Raw genomic sequence first — 11,935 nt, 5'->3', positions numbered from 1 at the left:
CCCCCCCCCCCCCCCCCCTAATTTGTAACAGGAAAATAGCCTACATGTATTCGATTTTTGTTGATGTGATTAGAAAATGCTTCTTCAGAATGGCTTTTCAACTTTTCAGACTTTTATTTTACGCTACTGTTACGCAGAAATACACTTCGGTGTCGTGCTAGATTTGTCAAATTGCAACTGACCTCTTTTGATGTCGGCAGAAGGAGTTTGCAATCCCTCAGGATTTCATCGACAGACTGTCCCACAGCGAAATCAACAGCATCAGCGACCTCCAGCGGCTACTGGAGGTAAATTCCCCAGGTAAATTCTGCTCATTGTCTTCTTGACACCTCTGTGGACTTTGTTCAGCTAATCTCATGTGTCTCTGTGGCAGGGCTATTTACAGGTGTTTGTTGTAGTTGCTGTGGTTTAAGTGTAATGTTGTACATGTTACAAAGCCGTGAAGCTGTGCTTTATACGTGGCACAAAACAATTTAAAGGTATCGTTTATACTGGCCAATGGGTGGAGAGTCATAAATAGTTCTTTGCAGATTGCTTCTGTTTTTAGAGCAACGCATGGATCTTATTTCCAGACTTACGTCAAGGCGAACGGGAAGCCAAGTTTTCCTATACTTAAGTTGTCCGCAAGTGGTTTCATTTGCCCACTATAATTTCATTTACAGGGGAATTACCGGTATTTACACACACACACACAAAAGCAAGACAGTATAATGTGGGGTATGAGTGTAACCAGTCTGGTTTCTGTGGTGAGAGCATAGGTGTGATAGGTGTGCAGGGGGGACGGGTTGAATAATGATAACAGAGCATCGCCTCATGTCATAAATACAAGTCCTCTGGGCATTTAATGTTGCAACAGGAGTGGTGATGTTAACAGTAAAAGGCATGAGTGAAATATGCTTTGTACGGGGTTGAAATCTCGTGTTCTGCTGCTAGTTTTCTTCCTTCTTTTTAGTTTGGATAATATTACAGTGATCACTAACACGAGCCGTCTCTGAGTTCACTTGAGCTGGTATTTACACAGGCACTTGTAATATATCAAATGGCGGGGCTCTTTTGAAGTTTGAAAATATCTGCCTTAAAAATGTTGGGGTTTTTTTTGTTGGTCTTTTTGGTTCCATTGGTTAGAATTAGTGTGCACTGCATTGGAGTAAATAAGTGACTTTTATATGCTATGTGAGTTAATCTCACCACATCTGTCAAGAACATGTCTAGGTTACATTTCACTCCAGAATGTACAGAAAAAAAAGAAATGACATATTTCTTAATTTTTTATATATATTTAAGATTTCTTTAAAATTACATTAATAATTTGCTTTATTTTTATTTGAAGATTTTTTTTGTTATATATATAATAAATATAATATATAATTTTATAAATATAAAAAAATATATAATTTTTTAGTTATATTTTAGTTATTTTATAGTTTATTTTTTAATTAAAGTCAGTTAAGCACAGTAAAAACTACTGTAATTAAAAAATATTATCAAGAAAATATTTTTCGTGCAAAATTCTTAATAGTACTAAAATAGGCTAATTAAATAAATATATATATATTTTCTTTTGATTTTGGGGTGAAATATAGCCTTTGTATGTTTCAAATAGACACAACATTTCAAGATTTTAGATATAGTACTCTAGTATTCTAGTTTTTATTGGTGTCCTCATAAATCAGGCTGTCTGTCAGACACTCAAAGACTAGTAAAAGATGCCTGACGCCAGTGATAGTATATTTTCAGATCTTTTTAAAGTCAGACTGTTCAAAGCCGTCGCATGTCAGTCAAAGAGAAGGACTTGAATAGGTTGTTTTCATGTTCACTGTAATCACTCAGGAACCGCTCCCACTCAGGAACCAAATTTAAGATCAAAACTCAATATAAAATGTAAAAAAAATAGGCTAAGCAGGGTTTTTTGAAATTCTTAATTTCTACGTTTATATTTGACAATTCTGGCTTTTTTCTCAGAGTTGTGAGATACAAAGTCAGAATTATGGGGAAAAAATGCCATGGGGAAAAAAATATAAAAAGGTAATTGTGACTTTTCTTTTTTTGCAATTCTGACTTTTCTTCTCAGAATTGCGGGAAAAAAGTCAGAATTACCTTTCTTGTTTTTTTAAATCTGTGGCTGAAATGGGCTTCCATAGATATCAGAAACGCTTTGTGTGACTATTGATATAATTGCTATTATTGTTTAAGCAGCTATGAGCGTTTTCCTGTTTTCCGTTCTGATTAGTCTCATTTAGGAAGCAGTACCAGGCTGTTGTGTCTCAGATCAGAGCGCTAACCTCGTCAACTGTCCATATGAGGAGCGAATGATGAGAGGAGGAAGGCACAGATAGGTATCTCCCTCTAATGGACGGATAATTAGAGGTCATGAAAGCAGTGACAGTGACTTAGGGAGGAAACGGTGTCTCTCTTTCGCTGAGGTCAGCGCATGTGACCTCTCTGCTCACCTGGAACAGGCCGCACTTGTTCTGTGCCTCCCAGCAGCCTTTTAACTTATCAACATCCATCTGTCTGCCTCTCCTGTCGCCCTGCGCTTTCACATCCAGAAGAAAACGGCACAGATGGAGGGACGTCCTTTTGTTTGATGAAAGGACAGCTGTCAATCCGTGAAGACGGGCTAATGTTGTCCTTTGTAATTCATTCAGTGAAAGCACACACACAGAGAGAGTTAGTTAGAGACACAGGGGTTTGATGATAGAGGCCTAGATCTGCGCTGGTAATGCAAAAGATTATAAGTTCAGAACCAGCAATTTGCACAGTTATTGGAAGAATGCTTTCATCAGCATCGTGCGATTGTGAGGAGGGCACATAAAAGTGGCTCGCTGCAGGTAGATCGTACCTGTAATTATTGTGCTGCAAGCTAATGTGGCTAAAAATCACCTGCCAAATGATACTGTTTTACAGTGTTAGATAGGAGAGGAGTTGAAGGAATAATGCACTGAAAATGATAATTCTGTCATCGTTTAACCACTCATTTGTCTTTCCAAACCTGTATGACTTTCTTTCTTCTGTTGAAGAAAAAGATATGGAAATGAGACGTTTAGCAGCTCTTTTCCATACAGACTGATATATAAACCAGACATAATTAACAATAATATATATATATATTTCTCAAAAGTATGAAAATGTAGCATTATCTATCAGCATATTCTCAAACAAAAATGGACTTGTTTCAATCTGAGAGAATCATATGAAAACATATCTTATGTCATGTTTTTAAAATGTGAGTAAATTTCATAAAAAAATAAATGTAATTGTAATAAATTAAAATAGGAGTAAATATGACAAGATATATTTTCATATGGTTTTCTCAGATTGAAACAAGTCAGTTTTTGGTTGAGAATATGCTGATAAATAATGCTACATTTTGATATACTTTTACACACACACACACACACACACACACACACACACACACACACACAGCGAAAAAAACACACACACACACACACACACACACACACACACACACACACACAGAGTTAACATAAACATGACACTTTTAATCTGTATAAGCAATACTTTTGTACAGTATATAAATAATATTCAAAATTAAAACATTTATTTGAGTATTTTTCCACTGACAAACACGAATAAATTGAAGGTACACAAAAAAAGCCATTATTCACTGAAAATCTCTTCACCATAGATCTCAAATCTCATTTGCTCATTCACACGTGTTTAGAACAACACAAAGAAACGTTGCTCCATTTCATTCTTTCACAACATCTGATGACAAAAATGATTTTTTTGGGTGAGCTGTTGCTTTAAGTGTGCTTTGACAGCAGTACTTTCTTTCAGATGGTCGTATTGTGTTTTTGTGTTCAAGAGAACAAAGGTCTTGAGTTTGACATCATAACACTGAGATTTGATGCGAACATGAGATAAGGTGTGTTGTGCAGGATCAAATGCTGAACTCTCTCTCTCTGCGGGTCAGTGCTTACTCTTTGACTGAGTCTGAAAAACAGCTTAAAAACAATGGCCTTCCATTTGGTAGGAAAGATGAGACGAACTAGAGACACAGAACAGAGTAGGGCTTTTGTTGTCATGTCACTTGTGTTTCCTGCTTCAGGACTGTGTGTGGTCATGCAGTCTTTTAAGTTCAGAGAGTGTGTTTGGGTGCTTTGCTCTCTCAGCATTCCTGACGGACGCACCCTCACAGTTCAGAGCTGGGCGCAGTTCTTCTGCCACTCACAGATTAGCCAGTTTGATGGTTAACCACACTGCATGCTTTAGTTATCTAAACCAGGCTAAAATATCTGTAGAACAATATCAGATTACAAATTTAGTTTGAAAATTTCTGTAGTGTATATTGTTAATTGGTTACAAATAGTTTATATATACTGTATATACACACACACACACACACACACACATACATACATACATACATACATACCTATCTATCTATACTATATAGAAATATATATAAAACTTTGAATATGAAAAAATGAATAAAACTATTGAAAAATAATGAATAAAATGAATAAAACGATTTATTTTTAATTTTCTGTATTTAATTATCAGTTTTATTAGTTTTTATTTAAAAATGTACATTTTTGTTTTAATTATTCACAAATAGTTTTTATTTGTTGTAGATATATATATATTTGCAATATAATATTGCTATATATATATATATATATATATATTCTATGTTTGCAATATTTTTACTATATAAAAACTATCTATGAACAATCAAAACAAATAAAAATATACAAAAAAAGAAATTTCGATTTCGATTTTTCAGTATTTAATTTTATATTTCATTCCTTATAACACAGCACCATAAATTGTTTATGACACTTTATCATATAATGCAACAAGTGAACAGCGGTTAGCTGATTTTCATGTCAATCAGACGGTCACTTTTACTGAGTGGTCCTTTTGACAAAATATCATATTTCATATCATATTTATGCTTACAGTACCTGAATGTCTACCTCTCAAAGTGAAACTAGTTTAGATCTGTAGGAATAAAAGGAAATGATTTCATGTTTTACAGGGAGACTGATGATCTCCTTATTTTGTCTTTTTTTTACCCCCAAATTAAAATTCTGTCATCATTTACTCACCCTCATGTTGTTCCAAACTTTTCTGTTGAACACAAAAGAAGATATTTTGAAGAATGTTGGTAATCAAACAGTTGCTGGTAGCCATTGACTTCTATAGTATTTTTTTCCATACAGTGAATTCAGTGGATACCAGCTGCTGTTTGATTGCCAACATTCTTCAAAATATCTTTTGAAATAAATAAATAAATAAATGAATAGGTTTGGAATAACATGAGGGCGAGTAGATGATGACAAACTTTTCATTTTTGGGTAAACTATCGCTTTAATATACCAATCTCTTCATTCGTACATGGAAAGTGTTTTGTGCATTAGTTGTCATGCTCTGTGTTGTTGGTTATGTCACATGATTAATTCAAACCTTATTATTAATTTGATGCTTTCATATGCATCATGCGTTGTTTAAACAGCACCTAATAACTGAACTGATTTTGTATTCAGGAGTCTTACTCATTTGTACCAGTGGCAAATCCACTGAGGTTGTCAGGAGTTCAGATTTGTGCTTCGGGCATGTCAATGCTACAGAAGACATTATAATAAACTTGGCAACCACATTCAGGGCCAAAATTACATCGTTCCTCCAGAAATCCTTCGTGATGAATTTCCAATTAAGCTTGTGAATAAAGCAGCCATTGTTTGTAGAAAAATGAGTTTGTGAAGAAGGAAATTATTTCATGCTTTGGTGCCACTTAGCCTCTTAAGGCTGCGGGGCATCTACTGGAGACGTTCAATAGCCTCATTGTGGATTCATCTTGGTTTAAAAGGGGGGAAAAAGTGATTTTACATGAAAGTAATACTGATAACCTGTGTTTTGATGAGGTCCTGGAAATGAGGTGATTGAGGAGGTTAAACAGAAGCACCATCAGAAGAGCCATCACTCATATAAGGCCACTTCCTCAGATCTCAAGAGTCTGCAGCTGTCCCACAGACGGAAGAGGAGTGTCGGTAAGACCTTCTGCTCAAAGACATGTCACTCTTGACAACCTTCAGTTTAAGAAGTATTTCATAAATGAGCAGTTCTGTCTCCGGAATCTGATTTGATGAATTCTGTAATTGCCTAGCAACCATAAACAGTTCATGAACTGCATTGCTTGGCAGAACGATTGTTAATTTATGGTGCTTCACTGATAATAGTTTAACTATTGCCATGGTATTACTTCTAATTTTAGTGCTTATCGTGTCCCACATTTGTTCATAGCAACACACAAAAAACACCTTAACAAAAAATACCTTAACAACCTGGGAACAACAATCTGGCAACAAACATCCGAGCATCGTGAATGCAAATTTTGCATGAGAAAATATAATACTACACATACACTATACCTTTTGAATTTTGAAGTCGGTTACATTTTATGAATTTATAAAAAAAAAAAATACAATAATAACAGTAATATTATAAAATATTATTACAATTTAAAATAGCTGTTTTCTATTTGAATATATTTTAAATATATGTATTTTATTCCTGTGATTTAAAGCTGAATTTTCATCATCATTACTCCAGTCTTCTGATTTGCTGCTCATGAAACATTTCTTATTATTATCATTATAGAAAAGAGTTTGCTGCTTAATATTTTTGTGGAAACAGTGATACTGTTTTACGATTCTTTGATGAAAGTTCAGAAGAACAGCATTTATTTTATATATTTTTAAGAAAAAATTAAATCGTTTTTGGAACAATAGAAGTCTTTACTGTCACTTTTGATTAATTTAATGTATTCTTGTTGAATATTATAAGTATTAATTTCTTTAAAAAAAAAATCTTACTGTCCCCAAATTTTTGAACTGTAGTGCAAATTTAATTCTTTAATTTAATTTTTCATATTGCAACTGCTTTTTAAAATATATTGCGATTTAATCTTTTATACCTGTTTAATATTTAAATATACGCTGTGCTTTGACAGCTTTGACACATGAAGTTCAGAAAGTAAGAACATGAAATTATTGAAATGACCTGAATTGATTCCCAGAACTCAGTCAGAGTTTTATATTACTTAAACATCTACGATAGGTGCGATTCCAGAGTTGAGCACATAAAAAGCATCGAATGTCAGTTTTATTCAGGAAATCACAATGATCGGGGGCACTTCTTTATTTGATTGTACGTGAGAGTATTTTGATTGGTAGTACATGTGAGGTCACAAACGTATCCGAGCCAGGAAATTCCAAACATTCAAAGTTCATGTCACAGCTCGTTGAACTGAACAGAGTTCACACTGGCACATAGAGCTCTGACATGCACTCTTCCTTCCCCTTCACATCAATCGTGGAGTGCAGTGGGGTGTGTGTGTGTGTGTTTACCTTTGTGTGTGTTGGGATATTCTGTTCCCTCTGTACCTCCCAATCACTCACTCAAACAAACAGAAAAACTGTTCAGGCCTCAGAATAGCTGTGTGCCATTTTTGTTACAACTGTTGCTCTGAAAGAGACTAAACCTCCAGATCGAATGCTGATCTCAGTGCTGTGGTCGATCTTATTTTAGTCTAGGTAAATACAGAGGCTCAGAGATATTAAAAAACCCTCTATAATATTTGCTACTAATGCAGTTTTAAGGGCCTTTTTCACTCTAAAAAATGCTGGGTTGTTTCAACCCAACTTTGGGTCAAATATGGACTAACCCAACTTTTGGGTTAAAAATGTAATGTAAAAATTTAACTCAACGGTTGGGTTAGTCCATATTTGACCCAAAGTTGGGTTTAAACAACCCATCATTTTTTAGAGTGGCTTTTGAAGAGCTGTACCTTTGCATATGCCAGTCCTTTACGTAAAGACATCCTTTGGGTGCAGAATGCCCATTCTGAATGTACTCTCTCCAGTACTGCATAAACTCCTTGAAAGGCATGATCTGCTTCGGGTTGGAGTTGTATTCTTTTGCACTGCAGTTTGCAACAGCCTTCTCATATGCATAGTAAAATGAGGCTATTTATGTATATAACATATTGAGTATACATTTAGATTTAGTTTTTTTTTTTATTGCTATTCATCAATACCCAACAAAATGATCTTACAATTTCTACTTTAGTTAATTTTTAATCCAGCAATGCAAGATACATGCTTATAAGGGACATTATAAATGGAGGAGCTGAAAGGAACATGTTACAGTTCTGTAATGTGCAGTTATCACATTTATTTCTTCAATCTAGATTTTAGAGCTGGAGCAGGACTGATAATTTCTAACTTATAATGCATGACACATTGATGCAAGTATAATGAAATATAATTCTTTGCTCACCAAATTCATGCAGAAGTCTTTGGAAGTTAGGTTTTCCATCAGCCGTGACCCAGTTTTTTCTGCAATTCCAGTCTTCTGTGAATTTTTTGGAAAACATGCAGGGTTGATTCGGGATTAAGTATTTCTTGAATAATTTGGGGTAGGGTATTTCTCTCTCTATGTACTCAATGAAATGAGAGGAGCAGTGCTGAGAGGGGCATTTTGACCAAACTGCAGCAGTTATGAAAGGTTTCCCTATCCATGGCATGTCAGAATGGAGCACAGGCTTGTTTATTATTCACTAACATGAAGTTTCCGCACGTTATTCCATGCTTGATATGTCAAAATATTAAAAACAAAACCTTAATTAAAACTTAACACTCTAAAAAATGCTGGGTTGTTTCAACCCAACTTTGGGTCAAATATGGACTAACCCAACCGTTGGGTTAAATTTTTACATTACATTTTTAACCCATCGTTTGGGTTAGTCCATATTTGACCCAAAGTTGGGTTGAAACAACCCAGCATTTTTTAGAGTGTTGTTTTGATGGATATCATCAGAGAAGCACACAGGCAAAAAAATAAAAATAAATAAAAAATCAGATTCTGTAACTACCAAAAATGAACCGAGAAATGGTAATTCAGTAGTACTGAATAATTACCATATTCATGTGCCATGGTAATTTTTGATTTGGTTTGGTTTTTAGTGTGTTTTGTGTGATTATGCTTGAGCTAATTAATAAAATATAATTATACCATAGTATAATGACGACATCAAATGATAATGTCATGGTACTGAATGATTGCCATCATCATGTGCCATGGTATTTTTATTTTATTTTATTTTATTGTAGTTCAGAGTGATTATTGAGTATAGTATAGTTATACTATAGTACAGTGAGTACCATATTAATGTGCCATATTCAAGTTATTTTATTATAGTTTTATTTTGTTGTTTGTTTGTTTAATATAGTTTAGCGTGGTTTGCATGTGTTGCATTTAGTTTAGGGTGATTATGCTTGAGCTATTTAATAAAGTAATATCTTGACGATTCTTTGCTTTGAATTTATTCTAATACATTAATTTATCCATGTGTCTTCCTTTCTTGTGTCCAGTAGAGGAAGCGGTGCCCGCCATGTGCAAGACACGGACAGTGATCTATGAGATTCCCCGCAGTCAAGTGGATCCCACCGCTGCAAACTTCCTAATATGGCCTCCGTGTGTGGAGGTGAAACGCTGTACAGGCTGCTGCAACACCGGCAACATGCACTGTCACCCCTCCAAAAAACAGCACCGTACTGTCAAGGTAAAAGCAATGCATCAACAGTCCTGTAAAGTCATTTAAATGTGGGTAAGACAATGTTGACTTTATATCTTAAGCAGTATAGATATCAAGGCCACACCCACTCTAGAGCCACACCCATTCCAAGCCACACCCCTGTTTTAAATAGTAATAATATTTCACAATATTACTATTTTACTGTATTTTTAATCAAATAAATGCAGTCTTGGTGAGTATTTTTACATTAAAAAATCTTACCAACCCCAAACTTTTCAACGGTAGTGTGTATATATTTATTTATATGAGCATTTTTGTTTTTGTTTTTTTAATTGGTTCACTTATTCATATTAAGCAATCTTCTGAATGGTCGTTCAGTTGATTGTATAGCACTATCCATTTTTCCACATAAAATGAATACAGATGTTATTCTTGTATGTTTTTTTTTCCAGCTCTGAGCACAGGGATGGGATGAGAATATATTATGTGTGTTTCTTTCCAGCTATGGTGGTATATATTTGAGCAAATACTCTTAAGAGATGTATTTACCCTTCCCTCACTTTTTCCTTCTCATCCTAAAAAAGAAGCAGGTCTGCACAAGGTACTGCTGTTCAGAGCTGCAATATAAAAAAGACTGACTGTAAATAGGCCTCGCTGCACAGGGAGTGTGTGTGTATATGTATATGTGTGTGTCTGTGTGTGTGTGCATGCTTGGCCACATTTCTGCTGTACTTTGGTTCATTGCAGTGATAAGCTCGTTTCAAAGGAGACACTGCTGGGTGTGGAACATAACACCAGATAATGAGGCTATCAACACTTACTGGAGTTAAACGTCACCTACCCTCTCTATCTACAGTATCTATCTATCTATCTATCTATCTATCTATCTTTAAATCAATCAATCAATCAATCAATCAATCAGACTGTCTGTCTGTCTATGTTTCTTTTTTCTTTCTCTGTTTCCTCTGGCATTTAGCCCAACTCTCTCTCTCTCCACAGTGTTTCAGTAACAAATTTCAAATCAGCAATTAAATATGACATAAATGTTGCTGCTTAAGTTAAAATTATTATACAAAATGAATATTTTCATGTTAGGTGCAACACATGCACATGCTTCTATCAAAAAGACATTTGGCTCTTTTAACTGAAATCAAGATTTTCATTTCTACAGGCACCATAATGAGTGATACATTTTCTCCTGTTCATTTCTCTTCTGAACAGTCTCTGTTTGACCTCATGTCCCCTTCACTTTCTCTCTTGCTATTGGTGTATAGTACTAATATTTCCCCAGAACTGCTGTGTTGCAGTTTGTGTCTATTAGCCTTGCTAAAGCACGCTTGCATGCAAACATCATCACACAGTACTACAACAACAGGTGAGAGCAAGGCCACATTCAAACATCTGTTAACACAGCAGAAAGCTGAAAGGGACATTGTAGATTCTGTCATCATTTACTGGCCGTCATGTCTTTACAAACCTATATGACTTTCTTCAGTTTAACATGAAAGATTTTTTTAAAAGTTTTTAATTTATTCAGTGAAAGTCAATGGGGTCCAATATTCTTTTGATAGTTCATTATTTGACTGAATCAGCATACCTGATCCCAACCTGAGGAAAAGTTTTTTTTTACTAAATCCAGCACTCCGCTGTTCTTTCCTAATGAAGAGACTAAGTGAGGATATTCCTGATTTGGAATGTTTGCAGGCGTGTGTAAGAATACAGCATGTGATGTGGTTCAAAAGGCAAGTGTTTATGTTTGGATGCGCCAGATTTGGATTCCTCCTTTAGAGGTCGGTGTGAAGGGAAATCATACATGGTTTAACTGGCACTGGAAGCACGAGGTGTGTTGCGAGTGTTGATTTTGGGTATTAAAGAGCCTCAAATGGCTCAGGTTAGTGAGGATATGGGCCCCATCTCTGACGCAAACGCTGAGGAAACACAAATAGTGCTAAGTCGAATGAGCGTCGTATTAATATAGAAAATACAGCAGAGTATTCCAAAAAAGCCTGTTGTATTGGAGTGGAAAGGCTGATGTAGCTGACAAAAACTGAACAACATAGCTCTGTGTTCAGAGATACATTTACAGTAAGCCCATGTTAAAACGGTCTCATACATCTGACTTTTTTTATTCATGTGTCTGTGAAGTTGTATGATAATATATAATCTATAAATTGACAAAAGCATGTAGTCTTTGCATGTTTACAGTAATTCACTTTTAAGTAATGGGCATCACAGAGGGTTTTTAAAAAAGTTTGTTGAAGTTCTTAAATATTATATTATGTATACATCAGTTACACCTTGCCTTATACATCAGTTAGAATGTGTGAGATTCAAATGAGAATCAGTTAAAGATTATATAGTCCAAAA

The 11,935-nt window shown here is 35.0% G+C and overlaps 1 protein-coding gene across 3 annotated transcripts in view; it reads left to right on the top strand.

The window, feature by feature from the left end:
* Positions 1 to 11,935, top strand: part of LOC107653445 (platelet-derived growth factor subunit A-like) — a 19,923-nt gene that overhangs the window by 1,623 nt on the left and 6,365 nt on the right. For 2 of the 3 annotated variants that reach the window (XM_016440160.1, XM_016440158.1), the window contains exons 2-4: positions 201 to 300; positions 5,895 to 6,020; positions 9,405 to 9,595. In XM_016440160.1, the coding sequence (XP_016295646.1) occupies positions 201 to 300; positions 5,895 to 6,020; positions 9,405 to 9,595 (417 nt within the window). The remainder of the gene's footprint in view (positions 1 to 200; positions 301 to 5,894; positions 6,021 to 9,404; positions 9,596 to 11,935) is intronic. The other variant, XM_016440159.1, reaches the window with a different exon arrangement.

This window comes from Sinocyclocheilus anshuiensis, unplaced genomic scaffold (genome assembly GCF_001515605.1).
Source record: "Sinocyclocheilus anshuiensis isolate Anshui unplaced genomic scaffold, SAMN03320099.WGS_v1.1 scaffold383, whole genome shotgun sequence".
NCBI lineage: Eukaryota > Metazoa > Chordata > Actinopteri > Cypriniformes > Cyprinidae > Sinocyclocheilus > Sinocyclocheilus anshuiensis.
The sequence above is the reverse complement of the archived record's forward strand: the minus strand, read 5'-3'. Positions and strand labels throughout refer to the sequence as shown.